Genomic DNA, 22,220 nt, shown 5'->3' on the forward strand with positions numbered 1-22,220 from the left:
AGGGAAAAAGGATAAAGAACAAGTTTACAATTCATATGTTTTTAAGATACAGCAAGCACACTCAGTGCCAAAGCGCTGTTGAAAAAGAAGAGCCCTTATTTAGGAAGCTCACAACCCTCACATAACATTAAAAAACACTTTAAAAAAAAAAAAAACAGTTCTCAGCTATTTTAAATGAGACAATTCACAGCGCAGCTGACCACTAAGAAAATCCCGCCAATGGAAACAGAAGTACAGGAAAACTGAGGCTGCAGGAAAAAGTGATGCAGCTGATTTTTCTTCAAATGACTTCTAGAAAGCAATTTAAGCATCTGACAATACTGTCACACTTGGGTAGTCGCATCTCCAAGGTTCACTTCTCAACTGTTCTGTGAAATTCTCTCTCAAACAACAACAAAAAAAACTTTGCATTTTTAGACAAAATAATCTGAAAGCCTTTAAAACATTTAGTTTATTTAGAAAATATGCATGCTGTTCTTGCCCTTGTTTTAAAAAAACGTAAAAAAAAAAAAAAAAAAGTGTTATGAGAGGAAGTTTTCTTAAGAATGAGGAAGCAAGAAGTAGCATCTCTGACTTAGACACACAACTATTATCTTTATGGATCTGTCCTTACTTGAGGAGGAAACATGGATATAGAGTCTTTGAAGGTTATTTCTTTATTATTATTATTAAGTGATTTGTTAACTTGATTTCACAGTACAAAAGACTTCAAATAACATTTTTTTTAAATAAAAGTTCTTCAATTAAATACAAAATCTCCCAAAAAAATGGAAAAATTTGAGGCATCAGTGAGACAGCTGCACTAAACTGTAGTGCCATACATTTGGACGAAAAATAAAGCAGACTCCCCCTCTATAAATGCCTTCACATCCACCCTTTATTTCCACTACTGTGTAAAACTGCCTCCTTGGACAACATCGAGAGGAGCTCTGGGCTCTGCAGGAGTGCCTGGGAAGAGCTACCACAGTTGAAGAAAAGTAGATGAAAACCAAAGGGTGAAAATCCCTTATTCCTCAAAAACACCCTACAATAGCCTTTCACCATTCTACTTCAGCAACAAGGTTTCCTCAAGCAGTAAAGTCACAGAGATGTATTTCTACTAACAAAACACTGCAGTTTTTCTAAAACCTTCCTACAAGGCAATGCTGAAGAGAATATTAAACAAATTCTCAGATGTTCTGATTTTTAAAAAGACCAACAATATCTTCATTATAGGAAAATGATCAATATGCTCTTACTTAAGGAAAGAAAATATTTTTACAAAAACTGTTATAGCACTGACAGAGTAGTGCTTTGGAGAATAATCTTGTATTAAAAATCATGAAAAACCTCTGTCAACTCGTAATGGGCTGACATCGAGCTAAAAAGAAAAAAAAATATTGCTGATGTAAGATGTAAATACGTTTTTCTTAAAAAAGCAATTTGACACTCAAATACAGGAGTTACTCTTTGTTAGTAAAATTACTGAGGGAATCACTAGACTGAATTCATTAAAAAATCAGTAGCTGTGAGGAATCTGAGGAAGACAGGTGTTCCTACGAGGAATTAACAGAAGATAAACTGCTTACAACGCTAATACAATACAGCATCTTTCAGCTCTCTTTTAATTCTCCTATTTGGATACTTCAGAAAGGAATGAAACACATAAAAAGACTGATAACATAGGAAAGCATGGATTCAAACCTGAGCTAAGCCAGAAAAACACATCACTTGCTGGTGCCTTGGCAAGTAAAATTGTGCAGAAACTGTATGCCAAATTCTTTCTTGGAAACTACGTAGCTTATACAGAGATGATGGTAACACAGAGCTCTGTTCTAGGCTAGGTCCTCACCATGGATTTGCCCAAGGATATTTAGTCAATTTCTTTATTAAAATAAGCCTAAGTTCAACCAAATTAACAGGTGCTAACTTGGAAAAAGTTATATGCAAGAGAAGCATTGACATAGTGCAAATTGCTAAAAAAGCCCTTGAATCATTAGTTCTTTTATATGTAGTTTCTATTTCTCCTTGTTCATTGTACATTTTGACTCTGACAATCAAAGAATCACTACTAACATCACTGTCATTAAAAGATTCATTGTGTGAGGTCTAATGAGCAAAATAAAACTTGAAGATTACTAGATTCTTATGATTGTTGCACATCTTAAACCAAGGCTACAGTAAAGAAAAAACACTAATGTAATTTCTCCAGGAAAGATGTCACCATTGGAAAATAGAAATGGGCCAAAATGACACAAAAAAACAGATGCAATGATGGTAAAATATGGCATAAATGCACTGAATGAAAGGAAGACACCTAAAAGTATGAGCCTGTTCAAAAAAGAAATCACTAGAATACCCCGTAAAAGCCAACATTTACCATTTACTAAATGAAAAAGCTCCAACTCCCTCACCTCCCCTAAAGCACAGACAAGTACTCATATAGAGGCTCTGGGAAAACCTTCTGTTTGAAAAAAAAAAAAAAAAAAAAGGAAATGTGTGTCCTTGAAAGACCGAAATCACAAACTGAGATAATCTGGTTAATAATCACGAGCCCTATTTTTTCTTGCTTAAATCAAACAAGTCAGTCTCAGGATATTGCAAGAAATGAAAAGTGATACTTTATAGAAATAATGGATCACAAAACTGCAATCCTTTGAGGGAAAGCTTTGCTCCTGCTTTGATCTATAATTCAATTTTCCTTGTCAGGAGTGACAGCTCTGCTAGACAGCCACAGCCATTGAAGGTGGCTGGGAATTCCACATCAGGCATTTGGGGTGTCTAAACAAGTGAGTGGTTTTGACATCACTGTTGATGAGCTACAATCACGAAGCCATCTTCCTGAAAACTGGTCTTGAACTCTTTCGTCAGTAAAACTGTATGCAAATTATCAATCTCAAGAGACTTGTGGAAGAATTACAACCAGATCTAATAAAATGGTATGGAAGAGTAAGATATAGAACACTGTCATCTAAACAAGTTATGAAACTGAATGAATTTACAGCACGTCACTAAGATGTTTGTCTTCCATTGTCCCTCCACAGACATGGGAACACAGCTAAAAGCCCTTCAGACTCTTACCAGTACAGGACACTGCTCATCACAGCAACTTCCTAAACCCACAGCTTTCCTGGGGAACCAAAGGACAAGAAATTCAAGCAGTTGTTCTTGCTCTTCTCTTAACCAAAAATCAAGACTAGCAGTAGGGAAACAATCAAGGATGGATGTGACAAAAGATCAGTTCCAAAATACTCTGTTCATGTTGCTGTTGTGCTGTAACCACAAGAGAAACAACTTCTCTAACAGAAACACCCAAAGCAGTTCACTTACAAAAAACGGAGATACGTTTTTTCCTCCAACAATCAGCTTAGCTGTTTTTCCTTCTGATTCTTCCTTTGAAATGTACCTTAAAACGTGACAGTCTTGCACCTTAAGAAAAAAGGAATAGTGATTACTTAAGTATAAACTGTGCACACCTGCTTGAGTACCTAGTAAGGTACTGTCAAGACAAGTCAAACAAAGCCAGTCTGTTTCATTTGTATTCACAAAGATACAGACAAGATTTGGTGCAGATAGGACTGTATGTTACCCCTTTACCACAGACACTCTTCTCTCAATCAAAGGCTTATCTTAGAAAAAAATACTCCTAAACTGTATTTTCAAGAATACTCTAGAAATTGAATGAACTCTTATAGCTATCTTTTACAAGCAAAATGTGCAAAACCCCTGCAGCATGTAGCTGCAAAGCATACAATGAGACTACATTTCGGACTCCAACTCCCCCACCCTGTAAACCTGGTGTCTTTACAGTCCCTGTTTGTCACGTGGCAGCAAAAGGTGAGCAAAAGAGCTTCACCACAGTGAACATCTGCCAGAGAATACAAAGAAATAGCTTCAAGCATACAAAGGCTCGGCAACCGGAGTGAAGCTAATCCCAAAGTGCCTGCACATGACAAAAAAAGAAAAGCTGGGGAGCAAAACCCAACTTTACGTTGTCTTCCCATCTTCCCTGGGCAAGGCATACTGCCTACAGTTCTGCAGCACTTGAATACTCAAGGCAGAAGACAGACCACTTCTAGAAAGTTTAGCAAATAAACAGAATAGGCACAGAGTGCTATGCAGGGCTGAAAGATTGGTTTTAAAGTAATTTCCTGCTATGTAAAATGATAAATTTCACTTCTGCCTGAAACTTCTGGTTAATGATCTGAATACAGTAAAGGGGATGAAATTCTACATGATTTATTTCACCTTAAGTAGCGTGACAGCGTGTTTCTTTCCTGACTTGGTCCATATTGGCATCATTCCCAGTTTCACTGCAACAACGCCAACTCTGACGGAATCTGTAGGTCGGAAGGAAAGACAGATGCAACTCCATGCTTAATATTTGAAAGAATCTATCTCATAACCTACAGAACTCCCTGCAAAGTCTCATCAACTCAGACCTTTCCTAAGGAGCTGAGGATGGAGAGAAAACATCGCTGACTCGCTGTGGGTGGGCTGGAAATAACCTGTTCATTGCTTTTAATCCTATTAGCAGTAAAGTTCTGTTTGTTCCAGTTCTGTTTGATAGAGCATGCAAACCAGTTCATCATTAAGATCTATGCTTCAGACTCATTCTTTTGTGAAATCATGACACCCATGCAGAATCCTAGAACCAAAACAACTATTAAAGTCTTCTGTTGTAGGTTTCTCCTATCCCAACCTTTGCATATTTTTGACACTGTAACCGTACAGCAAAAGCACCCTGTCAATTCTGGCCTCTGACAGCCCAGAGCTTGAAAAATAGAACACTTCAAATAAAGAATAAATACTTCAAAGTTTGAAAAATCCAACACACTTCCTAGTAAAGTAAACATTATATATCAGTTCTCTAAAAAAGCATTTAAAACAAGTTCTTAACTTTGTGAAAACTTAGCATTCATTCAGTCCTAGTCAGCACCTGGTCAGTGCCACTCAATGCCAACAAAATGAAAAAAGGACCCATCAAAAAGACCTCCTAGAATGTAAAATACATGAACTTGAAAGTGTTCTTGTAAATATTGCTGGGCTGAAGAAAAACCTGTTGCAGAATACATCCCAATTCTATTCAGTGATTCCAAAGTCTTATGGACTAGAACACATTAATTTTTGACTCTTTAAAAGGGGCACAATATCTGACATTAAACAACAACGCGATACAGTCTGCAAATCCATGAGAACTTCCTCATGGATGAGGACAGAAATTGTAACAAGCATTTTGTTCCTTGCAGAGGGCAAGGTGACTGAGGTAGCAGCAAAGAGGGAAATGTAAGACAGAACCCCAGTGTTACTGAATGCAACAACGATAATTTCATCATAATTGTAGTTATTTCAGATGAGAGGCTTTCTTACCTGGTTTCCACTCATTCAGTGGCCATGGCTCATCCTTCAGAGGGCAGAGCTTGCTGGCCGTCTGTGCTTTGTATTCCTCCGCAGTTGTCCTCTTGAGGAACTGGACGTTCTCTTCAGAAAGATGCTCGTGCCACCACGTTGCATCGTTGCCATGCCTGGCTACAGGGCCCAGCTGCCCCCTTTCCAGTGAGGGGAAAAAGTTCAAGTGTCTGATCAGTTCGAATAGTGACTCGTAACATGTACGTTTGCAATGTACATACTACAAGATTATATCATTATGTAATACAGTGTATTGTCACAAAGACTGAAATTACCGTAGTAAGCTATTCAACCACCACCAACCATTGTCACTCTACCAACTACACGCAGAGTTTCATAAGAAGCTGTGTGATGGCTTATCCTGTTTAATATCTTTATCAATGACCTTATGAGTGGGTGATTGTGAATAAAACTGAACGGGAGGGTGCAGCTGACAACGCTCAAGGGCAAAGCTGCCAGTCTGTATGGGCTGGTCAGGAAATCAAGGACAGCTATTATCACCCTGTCTTTAGCTCTGTGGGCAAAGACTTGACCTTTCCAATACCTACAAGGAGGTCACTGACAAGACAGCGCCAGGCCACGCTTACTGAGGCAAAGGCAGAAGAATGAAAGATTAAATGAAATGAAAGTATAAACCAAATAAAGAGGTTTTGATTTAGGGCAAGGAAGATGTGCTCAGCCTGAGGACAGCCAGATGCTGGCACAGGGTCCCAGAGGGGCCGCACCACCTCTGTGCTGGCCACGCTGCTGTGAGCAGGAGGCAGGACAGAGGGACTGGGGACAACTCCCCCGTGCCAGGCTCGCTGCTGAGCACCTGCAGCAGCCCAGCTGCACCGCCATAACCCCAAAGCACGCCAAAATCCCCAGCCACCAGCACAGTCGCAAAGATAACGATAACTTAATCGGCGGCCGGAGCTGCGGCGACCCCCAGAGCCGCAGCCACCCTCCCCTGCCCCAACCTCCCCCCCAATACCGCCCGTCCCCGCTACCTGTGTCCGGCCGCCCCCGCCGCCCTGAGCCGGGCCCCGAGGCGGGCCAGCAGCGCCCAGCCCGCCATGCCGCCGCCCCGCCCCGCCCCGCGCCCAAACCCTTCCGGGCCGCCGCGGAAGGCAGATGGCGGGCGGGAGGCGCTGGGCGGGGCGGGGCCGCTGCGGCTCCTGTCAGCTCCGGGCTGCCCGTGTGAGGCCGGGAGCCGAGGGGAAGCGGCATCAGTCGCCGTTGCCAGCTGCTGTCCCGCCTGGGTTCCTTTTTTTTTAAGCCTGTGTCCCCGCTTTGCTTCGCCGCTGTGGTGTCTGTGTGCGCCCGGCTGGGTGTGTGTGGCAGAAATTTGGCGTTCGCCCCCATAACTCTGACCCAGAAAACCACCCACAGCGTTCACGCTTGATTTCCTGCCCTTGTGTTTACTTCTTGCCCTCCTCCAAGGCAGGCAGTGTGAGCAGAAGCACATCCCCCAGGCACCCCGTCCCGCTGGTGTCCCCCTCCCTGAAGCCAACTGCTCATCTGCACCGACACAGGGACCACTGGGTCTTCCCCTTCTCTCCCTGGCATCAAAAGCATCAACCCCACAGGGGTACTGCTAAATTTGTGTGTCCTAGTGGGGCCCACCAGTACCTCATGTCAGTACCTTTGCTCCGACAAAGACTTCTATGCCAGCAGGAGTGAGGGGTCTCAATCTCTTCCCAATTTCTAAGCACTGTGACAACCCTACAGTGGTGCCCACCCTACCAAAGTCCCCAGGGAGTAGCAAAATACTATTTATCCCCATTTTAAAGTCGGGGAACCAAGGCACACAGCAAGATTAAGTGACTGCCGAGTCATGATGGATGTTTGCAGCCAGAGAAGAGGGCTCCCTCGATGCTCACTAGCCTTGCTGCCACGGTTTGGTGCTTTTCTTATCTAGCATGCTGCACAGCTGAAGTGGCTGAGGATTTCATGTGCCAGCAATTCGCAAGTAATATGTTTCTGGAGAGAAAAAGTTTAATGCTGTACTTCTTTTCACCTTCTTTTGGACATGATGCAATATCAAAACATTTTTTTTTTTTCTTTTCTCTTTTTCATGATGATAAACAAGAATTTGACTCTGTCAATTTGTGTGTGGGAAGGGCAATCAGATGGCAAACTGCCTGCACAGTAATCAGTGGGACGAGAATTCAAGTGCCTCCTGAGCACAGTGTAAAATTCTTTCAGCAGCAGGAATTACTAACACGTTTTTGAAGAAGGAAGAGAAAGAAAGAGTGCCCATTACAAAATAACTTTCCCTGCTAGTCTGCTGCCTCGAGCAGTCCTCAGAACTGCAGGACCGAGGAAATGGAAGCACCACTTTTGAACTGGCAACCTCCACAAGAGAGAAGGCACCTAGGTTTCACCTGGTCTGTGCTGGGGAGCTCCCTAGCTGTGCAATGAAATGGGGAAAACAGAAAGTGGGGCTGAGTGCAGCCAGCTAAAGGTTTGCAGTGGATGTTACAACCAAATGGGCTGCTGGCCTGACCAGTACCACCCGCAGAGCTCTCTGACTCCAGGAATATCCTCCACTGACATGCGACTCCCCCTTCTCAGCCCAGGGCTGCAGGTACAAGATCTACAAGCCAAGGAGGTTGGATGGTGTGATAAACTGTATTTTCCCTGTAGCAAATGGCACTTCCTGTAAGTTAAGGGGGAAAAAACAACCTAATAAGTGTAACCTTATCTCAGGAGTCCTCCAGCTTATCCCTTCTATTCCAAGAAATGTTAATGTAAATGTACTGATGTTACATGATGTCCATGCCACTTAGCCGTAAAGGGAGTATGTACTGTGCCTCTTTCACTCTGGAAAGGATGGAGATATGTTTATATTTGCACACTAGGTGTGACTGCAAGACCCACAATCCCAGGTGAGAAAGTTCACTGAATAAGCAGTTGGGTGCTTCCTGGGGGTAAGCCATGTTCTGTTTGTGCAGCCGGAGAGCTGTGCTGAAGGAGGCAGCTCTGTTCTAACTCATCAGCAACCATTTTACTGCAGTAGAATATTGAGGCTCGATAAGCCAGATGACCTTCCATCACAACACCCCATGGGTAGGTAAACCTATGGGATGCAGTTGGGTGCTGCGGACTTGTAGGGCTCTGTTGGGCACATCTGCTCAGAGCCAGGGCCTTCCACCTGTGCATTTGTTGCCGTGTCACCTCTGCAACCTGGAGCAAGCCTTGGCTTAGCCCACTTTTGGCTGGCTTTCAGACAGGTGAAACTGTAGACCTTTTGGCTGTCATCAGTTGTGTAACTTTGATATGTGCAGACTAAAGTAAAAGACGTGTTTTAAAGGTGTACAATTATTAATATTTAATTTTCTTCTCATACCTGTAGACTCTTTCATCAAATGCTATCGAATACGATATTGCTGATCACAGTAAGAATTTTACATGGATAGGTTTTACCTTACCATAATAAGCAATTAGCGGTGTATTAACACTTTTTTTCTTTTTATTAATAGACTTAGTTTACCCTACATAACTAAAAATGTAACTCAGCTCAGTATCTAGCTCAAGAATTATGGATGTTAATATATTTTGAGCTAATAGGGATGATGAATATCTTTTGAGTATTCTGAGACTTTGGGATATTGAATTGGATTTGAGTAACAATAAAAAGGAAGGCAGGAATGCAGTAGGCAGAGAAGATATTTTATATCATCAATTACCTCAAAAGGACAATGTATAATTTATTATAAAGGAGTTTTCAGAATTTGAAATGATCCATCAAAAGTCAGTAGAAGTTTAAATTTGCATAAAATATCTACAAGAGAAATGACCACAGTTAAGCCTAAAGGGAGAATGGCCTTTCTAAGCCCTAACTAGAAAAAAAAACAGGAAAAAAGCCATTTCAGTGATATATTCATATATTTAAAGATATTACTATGCACAAAGCCCATACTATCTTATTGCACTGAGTAACCTGGAGCAATGAAAATAACATTCAGAGCCTCATTAGAAATCCTTTACCATATGACTAGTTTTATCTTCTGTGCATTTTCCTACATCATCTCACCACACTATTATGTGTTTGTTTGGCATGCTGGAGTCTATATAGATTGAAGAAGATTTCCAATTGAGTTTTCAATATCATAGAAGTGTCCTTTCAATTACTTTGAGGGCTGGTGCAGGATTGCTGATCTATTTCACCACTGATGATGATTTGGTTTTAAGCAGACTGCATTTATAACACGGATTTCAAACAGAAAGATCTGCAGCAACTGTGATTCTCTTGGGACACTTATATAGACCATCTACATACGTGAAAATGACTGATGGGTTATCTAGCTCAGCACGCAATAACCATTGAAACCACCCCTTAATCACTGCATTTTGTGTGGTGCTGCATTATAAAAGCTCCTTGCAACACCTCTGCTTAGGACAAGCTGCAACTGCCCAATTCCATGCAACCATGAACACTTCACAAATAATTTAGCTGAGGATTGTATGTACCAGAAGAACAATTTCTCAGTTTTCTAGTTGTCTTGCTGAAAATTTTCTATTATTTTCCTTCAGTCTGGCAAACAGTAAAGGCTAGCCCCTCCTCAGCTGCCCTTTAGAACCCTAAATGCATGCCAGGGTAAAGCAATATCCTTTATGTTGGAAGAGCACCACCATGCCTCTGAGGAACTTAAATCATGTTTCAAATACAAAACTCCCCCAGTACTATTAAGAGATATTCATGAATACATGGCAGTGATCTTCATCGTACAGATGAGGAATCTGATGTACAGAAAAGTTAAACAACTTGCCCAGGATTGCAAAAAAAGATATGAAGAGCAAAGAACATGGAGCCATTGATTTTTTCAGTCATGTGCTTTAACAGTAGAAAAAATTTATTATGCTCCTTCTGAGAATAGGAAAGAAAAAAGGGGGGAAATGGGAACAAGAAACTAGAGATGTCTTAGATAAGAATTAAGATACATTGGCAAAGTGGTATTTGAGATATAAGGGGAAATCAAAGCATCTTCCAGCTGAAAGCTGAAATACATCCACAGAGGAGAAATCTGGGAAATATGCATCCTCCTGCTCAAATGAACAGTCAGCCATTAAATGAAAATGTGGATTTGAGATCTATCAGTTGGGACATCTTCACACAATTTATACCTATGACCAAGTAATACTTGGCTGCTGTTCAATCACCTGAAGAAATCTTTACTAGCAAGTGTGAAAGACTGCACTGCAGGATATGGATGGAGAGGAACTGAATGTGCAGTGAAGACAGCCCCATGCATCTTGGCTGCCTTCACTTTATGGTACAAAATCATCCATCAAAGCTGATCCCATGGAAGTTGCTTCTAAATGAGAACAAGGGAATTAGAGTTCTACACTATCTGCAAAGTCATTGAAAAATACATATATCTAAAACCAAAAAAGCCTGCCCACGGGTGAGATTTTCCAAAATATTCAACACTGGCCCGAAATGCCTTCTTCTGGAATTTGCAACAAGAATGTATTTGCTTCAATGGGAACACAACTCATCCAAAACCATGCACTTTGGACAATCCCACACAAATTATTTTGGGTCAAATGTTTTCTTTAACTTCTAACAAGCTATATCTCTCACTATTGTCTTTTAGCAAATGAGGAAGCCTGAATTCAAACCCTAAGAATAACACTGATCTAATTTGTTTATTTTTATATATGCATATTTCAATGGAAAAAACAACCCACTGCTATCATGTTCTTGTTTGTCCTCTTTAAAAAAGTGTCTTGACTACTCTTTTCGTACAAAATCAGTTTTTCTACCACAGACGAGTGATGTGTGTGTGAGGAGTTTCAAATTATTACTCGTCACGAAATCGGGCCACGTAAAATTTCTGCTGGAAAATGTGTCACGCAGAGTTGGATACTGGGTGTGAGATTAAAAAACCACAACACACAAATGAAACAAAAAAAAAGAATTCCCAAGCATAATAGACTCTAAACGTGGGTAGCCAAAATACAACCCATTAGAAAGCCAGCCAGATCCTTTGGATTAAGTAGATATATTTTATGACATGCAGTCCTGGTGGATCATGCCCTCCAAGCCAGATCTGAACGCTTCGTAACAGGTGGATGTGTCAGGCTTTTGACAAATTGCTGCTCAGGCCACATAGTGAGTGGGCATGTTTGGACACCCATGTTGCAAACCACTAATGTCAGAAATGCCCATGCTTAGAGCCAGCTATCTCTTGAAATAATTTATTACTCCTTTCTTGGGAGACGGAAGTTGAAAGCAGGCAGCTTTGTGGCAGAGAGAGAAATAAAGACAACAACTGCAAAACTGTGTTGTTTTTATTTTAAACATGCAAAATACAGTTCATGCATCTGCCATTTCGAAAAATCTCTCAGTTCATAGCAGATTAAACCAAAGACATTTTGGCTATCGACTCTCAATAAATATTTCAAAATGCTTTACAGTGTAAAGATAAGAAATTTAGCAAAATTTCAACAAACCTGTATAAAAAACAGATACAGATAACTTTTTATTTCAAGGCGACATGCTGTAATGTAAAGAGTTCACTTTTTTTTTCTGGATGTCTTTTTCCTCATAAAAAGTTTTCAACAATACAACCGCTTAACAGATTTAAGCCTTCGGGCTACACATGCAAAAAAAATGGTTATTGTAGTTAAAAATCACCAAAACGTGCTATTTTTTGTTTCATTTTTAAGTACAGTAGTTGTAGACAGTAGCATTTCTCTTTTTTTTTTTTTTTTAATTTTGTAAAAGAGTGCAGGCAGGTTCATGGAGCTAGTGTCCTGGAAGACTCGTACTCTGACACACATTTTGGTTTTATCCCCTTGCCATTGTAATAGTCCACGACTTGGTTTGGAACTTCAGCCAAAACGCTTTTTGCTAGAGCAGCTGGGGATGCCTGCAGGAAATGGTAGAAAACACAAGTGTTAACCTGTGTCTGTGCCAGAAATGCCAGGGCTTTCAGAGGCATTGGTGCCATGAGATCAAGGCAAGAAGTATGGTACAGAAATGGAAGGTAAAAAAGAGTCAAAGTGAGTGGCACTATTGCTGGAAACTCATTTTGTAGGCTGCTTGGGGCATGTACCTGTAGCTGCCCAAAGTACATTAAAGCCAAAAGTGCTCTGCATGTATTTCAGATACAATTTGGACTCTTCTAAATTCAGGGCTAGGGCAACTCTTGTCCCAAACTTCTCTGCACTCTGAGAGAGCACCACATCATGATGTGATAGTCTGCAAAGACTTCCTTCATCTCTACCCAGTAAGGGACCCTGTACAACTTTACAATGAACATGGGTAGAAGGGAGGCCTTCGTCACGTCTCTGCTCTCCATTTACATAAAAATATTTTGTTTGCATTGGAATTAAATCACTGTCAAGAAAATGTTTCGTGCCTAGGCTTTGAGAAGGTTTTAAAGCTCTTTCAGCAACATATAAATGCTGTGTGTCACCCAGAGGCAGCTCCTTTACGAACTGATGGCCCTGAGATGCAGAGATGGCCAGGGGCTTTTGCCCCAGCTGGGAAGGAGGGGTACCCCTTGGCCACATGAGACCCTCTGCCCTCTGTTGACAGTGAGTTGCTGCCTCACACACACCCTGACAATGCTTCAGTGGGGCCTGTGGATGTTTTATGGGCAACCATTAACCTACACGTGCTGCAGGGATTTTCTTCAGACCCTGTACCCAGCAGTGATAGAACTGGAGCCCTGTTCTTCCATGGAGCCCCAAAGCACCACCCTTCTGCCCTGTCTTTTGGATTTGCTTGTTTCTAGAAATTTGGGTTAGAGATGATCGAGGTCCCCAGACCCAGCCTGCCTGACTACATTCCCTCTGAGCCCACCATAAAAACACAGGAAAAATGCACATGCTGAAACTGCTGTGTTTATCTCCAGGTACAACACACGGCTCACATAGTGCAGCTCAACTGATGCACGGGAACTCCTTGCCCTGTGGCTGGATCCCATTTCTTCTGCACACCAAGTCCTTTTTCCCTCCACTAATGAACACTTTCCTTCTTTCTGTCTGTAATATTTTCAGCCGGGATTCAAAACTAGCATGTTGCAAAGTTGTATTGACTGACTTATTGCCCTGCTTTCTTTCATGGGGTTGGATCCTTATGATTTCAGAGTCTTACGATTAGGGTTACATAGGATGTACATGGTAAATATTTCACAGGCATGCTAAGCCAGAGGTGCAGAAAGCCCATGGGGTGTTATAAGTTCTGCTATTAAATGTTACAGTACTACAAATACAAAGATCATGCTAGCAAAATTAGAAATACAATTATTTTTGTCTTTTGTATTTTGGTATTTTGAGTCACAAATGATTAGCAATGAAAAAAAAAAAAGAACCAGTATTTCCAGAATGAGACATTTATACCAAAATATTTGAGTAAGCAAAAGTCCGGAACATTTTTGCATAAACAAACTGGCAAAGCAGAACCCATATTTTGTGCGACAGCACAACAACTGTTCCCAGGTGTTACACAGCAACAGAACCCATTTATTTTAATTCTTCAAAGTGAAATGCATGTTTTTTCACAGTTGCCCTGTTCTTGCCTAAACCTCTCCGCACTGAAATCAGCAGAAAATGCTCCTTGGAGTCAGGCAAATAACTCATTTCTATGTTACCACTGAGAATTCCTGTGTTTTTTTTTAATCTCCCTCCCAGGTGTGGCAAAACTTATATACCTTAACTTGCCTTTGTGCCATTTTACTAGAAATACAACCCTAAAAAAAAAAAAGGGTGAAAACAGAGTAGGGAAAGAAGAATCCTGGGCCATCACTGCACACACAAACCCTAGCAATCAGGAAACCTTTCTCTATGTTTAAAAATGCTGGGCAGGGGCCACCAGTAGATGGACAACTGTTGCCATTAAAATATTTCACCATGCCCATGATGTCTCTTGGGCCTGAGGCTCTTTTTAATAGGTAGCATCCCCAAAATGGGGTTAAAGGTGATTTCCCGTTTAACAGTTTGGGTAACTTTGTACCTTGTGTACTTTTTTTGTGGTAAAGGACTCTCGTTTCTAGACCAGATGGTGCAAAGCAGCATTTGTGTAGGTAAGAATTGGACCGATACCTTCTGAGCCAAAAACCAGTCTCAGTTCAGCAGTGCTGCCCAAGTGAACTTCATTTGGTGAGTGTTTTGCTGTAATGTTTTTGCTACTGTTTAAATGCTATGCTTGAAGAGCATCCTAGCGATAAACACCTCAAGATGAATAGCTCTCAACTGAAGGCTAATACACAACAATCAGATCACCCAGCAGCAGGAAAATAATCCCCTATGACGATAATTGGTATATATTACAAATGGCTGTTGATTCAGTTCTATAGCTTCACCATGCTTAATCTTTAATTACGGCGAATAGTGCAAAACATTGCCTCTTGCAGTGGTGAAGAACTATGCTTTCCACACTCATTTGTGATATGTGTTATTAAGTCACAGTTGTTAGGCTTTGTAATTAAACACAATGCAGAGTGCAATACAGTCCTGTTGCCGCATCACAATTGTGCACAGTAAAAATAAATTTTAAGGGAAAAAAATCAGCTCTTAAAATAAAACTGTGAATTAATTGAGACAGGTGGTTTTCTTCATCTGCATTTCAGTAACTGTGAGCACCACTGTTCTACAGTTTCAAGTGAAGGATGCTCACGTTGCTGGGGTGGTGATAATTATAGAGGGAAGAAACTCATTTGGGTTCAGAGAAAATATTTTCCCTTTCTTTTTTATGATGCTCCCCTGTAGTGAAATGCACATATCACCTAATATGATATGGGACAATTATTTTAAACAGTAATGGTTACCTTCATTTTTCAAGCCTCTGCAACTACAGATTTGCTAAGAATCAATACAATTATTAAAGCTTTACTGAAGTACTCCTGACACACTACATCGTGTATAAGATTAAACCCAAATAATAAAACTCTCTCTGTCTTGGGTCTTGAGCTAGTAAAACACTGAAGCGGGTCTGAAGTTTAAAGTATGTGATTATTTGTAACTATCTGAGTAAAATACCTGTATGAGTGCTGTGGAGGATCAGAACCTTCCCTAAAGTCAGTCTTACAAAATAAAAGGTATTCTCTCTACAGATTATTTTTTAGAACATCCTTTCCCCTCATTTTGATTTTCTCAGAGGGGCAGCTTTTGGATATATTATTTCTGATCTCTTTCAATAGATACGAGCTTTTGAGCTGCAGGCTGAGATGAGAACTGAAGTAATGAAAAAAATATTGTTTGGGTTGACTCCAAATGAATTCTGGTTTACTATTCCAGCAAAACAAATAAAATTGCTCACACGTAACATCCCTCCTTCCGTCAATAGTAGAGGCAATATGGATTTAGGCATAAATAAATACTTGATTTAGCAGAAAAATCTATAAACCCTATACAACTTGACTTGTAGTCTTTCTAATGAGATCTTTCAACTTTTTTTTTTTTCTACTCAATAGCTGAACATCCAAAGTAGCAAAACTAAACACAAGGTACAAAATTTACAAAAGGGATGTGATTTTTAACCAAATATATCTTTTACTTAAAGCTGTCAATTGTAATACTCTGTTTTATGGTAATTCCTGTATATGATCAGAACCGATCTGACAAAAATCTCCCAAATTTGGGGTTAAATCTGCATTTTTCTGTGAGAAAAAAAAAAATAAATTTGAATCAAAACACCATACTCATTTCTACCGCGAAAAATTATGTCACTAGTTGGTAGAAAAGACATAGCCTTTTGTTTGTGCTGAGGATAAGTACGCAAGATAGCTGTGAATGTCACTTTGTTCAGAGAGATATTATTTGGGATACTTCCACAACAAAGAAATTCAACCAGAAGTGGCTGTTGTTATGGGCACTCATCCATTACACTGACATTTATTGAAATGCTGGAAGATCACAATAAACAGACTAAATATCAAGTTGCATAAGATATATCATCTTTTGTGATATACCATATACATTATCTATCTCTAAATGTCTATTATCTCCATTACTGAGACAAAGGGGCAGTAAAATACCTCTATTTAATAAGAGCAATAATTTTTTAAGATCGCTATCCTCTCTCAGTACTGGGGTAGTTAATCTAAACCAACTTAAAATAAGATATACTTTTCATTTGACCAATGCTTGCAATTAAAACCACACGTAGGATCACTCGCAAGTTAACACCATAGGCACAATATATTTGGCACCCCAAGAGAACTGCACCTGTCAGTGTTAAACCTATTCAATCAAGGATTATTTCAGCTTTGTAATAAAGTCGCAAAGCAAAACTAAAAATAACAAATGCAGCTGGCTTTGCCAGTTCCTTGCAGAAACATATTTTTCAACTAATTGAAGGCAGGTCTAGCACTGGTTCATAAATAACTTGCCTTTTGACGCTTTTGCTGTAGACTACAGTGCGGCACTACACACTTGTGACTATCTGATGAAGGAGCATCATGAGCTATGAGCAGGTCATGCTCATACTTTGTTCCAGCAGATACTTACTAAGTGACTGAGCAGCACTGTCAACACAGAAATGTATGTATCTACAATTGGGAAGCAGCTCCGCAGCCATTTGGTGTGGCATCACTGATCTAATAGCACAAGGTGAGTTTTACATCATGCGAGGATCCATTCTTTACATAAAGGTGAGGGCAAGGAGGAACAAGTCTCTTTCTCTTATACCTCAGTGGAGTTTGTGAAAATAAGAAGGGTGTCTAGATCTATGACAAATATGGCAAAATTTATTTTGAAGAGAGAAAAAAGAACAACACTTGAGAAGAGGAAAATAAAGTGAAGTTTTGGAAGTGGCAAAAAGAAAAAAATAATGTCATGTGGTAACAAAGAGTCCAGAAAAAAATAAAGAAATGTAAGCACTGTAAACCCATATGCAGACCAAAACCAACCCAGAACTGAAAACTTCTGTGTAACAAATCCAGAGCTAACGATCAGTAGGGAATGAGAGCAGTTTGGGAAGGGCACTCTCATGATGAAAATGAGCCAGACACATAAAGGAATTTTCAAATCCAATACTGAGAATATTCTTCTTACACACCAGACAGTAATGAAAACCACTTGAATATAACGGAAGGAATGAGGGAAAGAAGGGCAGAGAAAGATGGAAAAAACAGAGGGAAAAGGGTGGGATCAGCATTGTAAAGGAAGACAATGGCAGTTCCACATCTCCATATAGAGGAAAAGGACCCTGAAAAACCAGGCCGTGTAGGGGAAAGCTTCTATGGGTGAACACTGTCTGTACCTGGCTGCTGAAAAAGTCCCTGGGACAGATGCTGCAATGTAGGGCAGGTGACTGAGGAGAAAAATACATGGCCAAGGGATTATTTCGAATTTGGTAAGTTAGTGCTGGGTCTGTCACTTCTCCTCCTCCAGAGTGTCTCCTATAACATGATGGGCTCACACAGGAACAGCTGGCTGAAGGCGCAGGGAAACTTTTAGTAACACCACTTTCTTGACTGTTCTTTTGCAGAGTTTGGGGCAAGGTTTGGAGGAAACCAGGATGCTCTGGTTGGATAGTTCTGTCTTTGAGGACTTAGGGATCTGAATTTCAATAAGGAAACAGCCTCCTGGGGAACACAGTGAGTACAAATTCACAGCCACTTCAGGGCTCTGTGGAAATGAAGGGACAGTGTATATGTATGGAAATGGAATACAATAGCCCTAACAGAACAGATGAAAAGAGAATGGAAAAGAGACATCAGGAAAAACACGTCAGGGAAATCAAACTAAAATCAGGGAGGAAATGGAAGTCAGGACTGGCACCACAAGAAGCACAATTTTCCCCCACCTTCACCTTCTTCCCCCTCCCCATCTTCACCATCTCACTGATGGAGCACATTTCATTCTGTATTTCTTCTTCCCCACTTCTGACACAATAATGCCATTGACCTACTGAACACTCCATTGTCATCCAGTTAGGCCCAGCCCCAGGGACCATTAACTACATGTCTACACGTTCACCCTTCTGCAGAATGGATGGAAAAGTCAGCTTACATGTTTGAAGTTCCTAAATGGCACAAACTGGACAATGTCTCGAAGCACAGGCTCGCCCTTGGGAGACCTCAGGATCCCATCATCGCCATCCAGCATCTGCATGTCACTAAAATCGGCGTTCCCCACCCCGACGATGATGACTGACATGGGAAGGTGAGAGGCGTGGACAATGGCCTCCCTGGTGTCAGCCATGTCTGTGATGACGCCATCCGTCAGGATCAGCAAGATGAAATATTGCTGAAGTTGTTGGGTGAGAAGTAAAAATCAGATCATTAGTTAGTCTTCCAAAGCTGCCTGCCTTTTATATAAAAGTGCTTCTGATAACTGTCAAACACGGACTTTTTTAAATAGAAAAGAGTGATTACAGTGACTCAAGTGTTAAGTACACTTGCCATGCAAACCTCCTCAGCTACTAATTTCTCCTCTGCTGCAGTTTGGCTGTACTTCACATCAGTTCCAGGAGCTGGAGGGAGCCAAGGGATGCACAGTGCAGAAAAGGGGGATTCTGGCTGCTAGGGCAGGGAGAGTCAGGACTTTGGCTCGCAAGTCTGGAATAGACCTGAGATCCTCACTAGCCCTATTTTCCATCTGCTGCACAATCACTTCTGCTGACAGTTTCTGATTACATTTTTTCCCCTTGGGAGCCAGTGGGAGGCAGGGAGGAATGGGGTATTGAAGCGTTACAGGCTTGTAGCAGAGCTGTCAGGGAGGTTATGACAGCACTTTGCAGAGGAGCTTTGCTAACAGGCAAGTGGGATGGGTGCAGCCATCTGCAAACTGGAGGGTGACCCACTGGTGCCTGCGGGAGAAGCACCCACCACGGCAGGTTGTATTCTGTAGAGCAATGGGATCCCTGAGGAGAGGAAGGTCACATTCAGGAAGGAATATATCCATTTTCAAACACTTTATATGGAGCCCTTAAGAGAGGTTTTCTCATTCTCTAAAGGAGATCAAGCAATTTTCTGCGCCTGTCATTTCTTTCCCAATACTCCAAGGCTCACCGGACTGGAATCAAATGGGCTATTACATCTTCACTCAGTAATGGGGAAAAGTAACTCTCACTTGGGTCCTTTATGAATAGCTAGGCAGCTGGAGTCATTTAACAAATGTACATTAATAAGAAAAATGTACAGTTCATAGAATTTGGTCACTCTGCATGAGCAAAACCAACACACAAAGCATCATTACAGTTTATTTATATGCAGCTATATAAACTCACACGGAGTTCTGTTCATTGTCTTCTGCCGTAAGTAAAACAAAACATTAGGCAAGCTAGCTTTACCTTGAAGAATTGTGATATAAACTAATTTGATCTTCAAACAAACAGAAAGTGGGGAAGCTTAGGTTTAGGAAAATGAAGCAATTTATTCGATGTGACATAATAGTTCAGAGACAGCACTGGGAACAGAGTGAGCCACCTCAAGATTAAGTAGGTATGAAAATACAAATATAGCAATTCCCCAACGTAGGAACGAGAACCTAAATAGTAACAATATACTGTAAATTGTAATGAAGTGACAATCACAAACCCAAATTCATGAACAGAATAGTTTGGGAACTTCAAAACTTCTGCCTTAACAGGACTTATTAAAAAAAAGAAAAAAGAAAAAAGAAAAAAGAAAAAAAGAAAAAAAAGCTCACAACATGAAGAAATCTTAGGGAAAGCTCCAGAATTGATGAGATGCACATCCATGTGCAGCTCTGTTCTGTTCCTATACATAATCATTCTTCTTGCTACAGTGTACAAGTTGTCTCTTACATCCTTGACTACCACAGCACTGCTCTACAATTGTAAATGTCTCAAACCTACTCACTCATGTACTTTCTCCCTTTCTCTCACTCTTCCTTTCTCACATTTGTCTGGAAGGCAGGAGAAAAGTCAGCCTAATGCATTTCAAAGGTGTACATTAAAAACATCATCTATGTTTAAATCTTATAGCCCAAGAAATCTGGCATGGTGTTTATATCAGATGCAGACTAACAGGCTTGTCTCTTGATTTCCTGAAGGCACATAATACTACATGTCAGTAAGAGTAAATTGAAAACTGTATTACTACTGTTTTAAGAGGAATGGTTAGAAAAAGCCCTAGCTGAACAACAACAACGAAGTTTTTACACAGTCTCTGCAAGATATTTGAAAATGGGTAGTCTGCGTAGGGAAACATTCAAACTCCTCTGCTGGTATAATCAACGCTGCTGGGGCTTGACCCCTAAATTTTTGTAACTCTAGTCCTGCCATTTGAGTTTCCTCTGTGAAGACCTGGGTGTGTTACAGTCAAAGAGTGCTAAAAGCAGGGAACAGAACGGTGAGGGAAGAGTTCAGAGTCGTGACTATCGAAGAGGTAAAGGTTAGATACACTACTCCTACCAACACAAACTCACGTTGACTTCTGTGAAGGCAGTTAGGAAAAACTGTTAAGGCTTGATTCACATACACTGAAAGGCCCTGTAGTGCTGGCCTACAAGAGGCAAGGCAAGAAAAAAGGCAAACATAACATTATGCCCTTACTGAGGCTTCCTTGGTGTTGGTCTCCTCCGATGCTGATTTTGCCACCTTCTGGATGATGGGAGCAATGTTTGTTGGCCCATACAGCTGCAGCTTTGGAAGGCAGCTCTGATAAGCCTCCACAACACCTTGTATTCCTGGCAGGGAAAGACATACAAAAGGCAAATAAATGTGGAGCACATCACCAATATCATGCTTATTTAAAGCATAAATAAAAGGCAGGTTCCTAGTGAGTAAATTGTAAATATCACACAATTAGCAAGGGCTAACAACCTCAGATAATTTCCAAGAAGCTGCTTCTAGCTGCCTTGAAGCTAGTTTGTAACATATAATTCATTATAACATACTGCCCAGCAGTTTTCAATGTCTATTTTTCAGGTATCAGCTTGCAATGCAATAGGTTTCATTCTTCTCAGTTCAAGGTGTAAGTGATCACTTGCTGATTCATGCTAAAAGGGTAGACACAAATTAGAAACCCTTCAACACTTCTCTCTCCTCTTCAGATAAATATTTATTTCTGTTTATCATGGTAGTTACCAACAAATCTACCCTTTGCACTTACAACTTAGAGCTGTCAAGAAATTCAAACATCTTTTCAAATACCTAGCTCCCTTGTGCTAGGAAAACAATTTTTCAGGGTAAATTTGCATAATTGCTCACAGGTTGAACTCGACCATGACCAAAAACTGTGAAATCTTAGAAGAAACAGAAGGATGCTTTCCAGTCTACAGAAAAAAATGAGCTTAGTCAAGAAGTTTTGATGGAGAACTAGCTATTTATGGCTTTTTCATTTCAGGATATATAGCCAGACCAGTGAGAACAGACTTCTGCTGACACCCTTGACAGATCACAGAATGGAAATTGGTGTTTTCAATCATTGAGGAGAAGGATTTCTTGAAGTGATGTACATTAGCCTCCGCATTCAGAACTTCCAGCTTACCAGACCTTAAGGATTAAGAGGTCTAAAGTTGGAAAGAAAGTTATAGACTGAAGAGCTTTGTAAAGGATGCTGAAAGAATGCAATGGCTTCAACAAGATCTTGAGCCAGTTTGCACTGAGACTGGCTCACTCATGAGATTTTACTCAACCACGTTTACAGGATATGAGTGCAGATCCATTACTAACAAATTACAGGGAGCTGTAATTACTTTACAGCGATATACCCGAACCTCCTACGATGAAATGGTGGAGAACATAGTCTTTTTTATGGATAGTTACAAACATATTCTTCCATTGCAATGCTTGCAGACAAAAGAACACTGGTTACAGCTGTGATTGGCTAAAATGTAGAGTAATGGCACAAAATTTCCCTTGGTAATTCCAGTGGCTAAATTGCATATTGCAAAAGTGGCCCTTTGTTAACTGCCAATTTCAA

At 40.7% G+C, this 22,220-nt stretch overlaps 2 protein-coding genes across 2 annotated transcripts in view; both read right to left on the bottom strand.

Annotated features, from left to right (window-relative positions):
• Positions 1 to 6,502, bottom strand: part of MRPL3 (mitochondrial ribosomal protein L3) — a 31,263-nt gene extending 24,761 nt beyond the window's left edge. Inside the window, exons 1-4 of the mRNA XM_084508460.1 lie at positions 6,378 to 6,502; positions 5,350 to 5,528; positions 4,228 to 4,319; positions 3,310 to 3,408 (exon numbers count right to left, since the gene is read on the bottom strand). Of these exons, the coding sequence (XP_084364586.1) occupies positions 3,310 to 3,408; positions 4,228 to 4,319; positions 5,350 to 5,528; positions 6,378 to 6,445 (438 nt within the window). The 5' untranslated portion in view covers positions 6,446 to 6,502. The remainder of the gene's footprint in view (positions 1 to 3,309; positions 3,409 to 4,227; positions 4,320 to 5,349; positions 5,529 to 6,377) is intronic.
• A 5,147-nt stretch (positions 6,503 to 11,649) lies between these two features.
• CPNE4 (copine 4) overlaps positions 11,650 to 22,220 on the bottom strand; it is a 226,720-nt gene continuing 216,149 nt past the window's right edge. The window contains exons 14-16 of the mRNA XM_084511725.1: positions 20,849 to 20,982; positions 18,340 to 18,576; positions 11,650 to 12,248 (exon numbers count right to left, since the gene is read on the bottom strand). Of these exons, the coding sequence (XP_084367851.1) occupies positions 12,117 to 12,248; positions 18,340 to 18,576; positions 20,849 to 20,982 (503 nt within the window). The 3' untranslated portion in view covers positions 11,650 to 12,116. The remainder of the gene's footprint in view (positions 12,249 to 18,339; positions 18,577 to 20,848; positions 20,983 to 22,220) is intronic.

The sequence above is a fragment of the Aythya ferina genome, assembly GCF_964211825.1.
Source record: "Aythya ferina genome assembly, chromosome: 2".
NCBI lineage: Eukaryota > Metazoa > Chordata > Aves > Anseriformes > Anatidae > Aythya > Aythya ferina.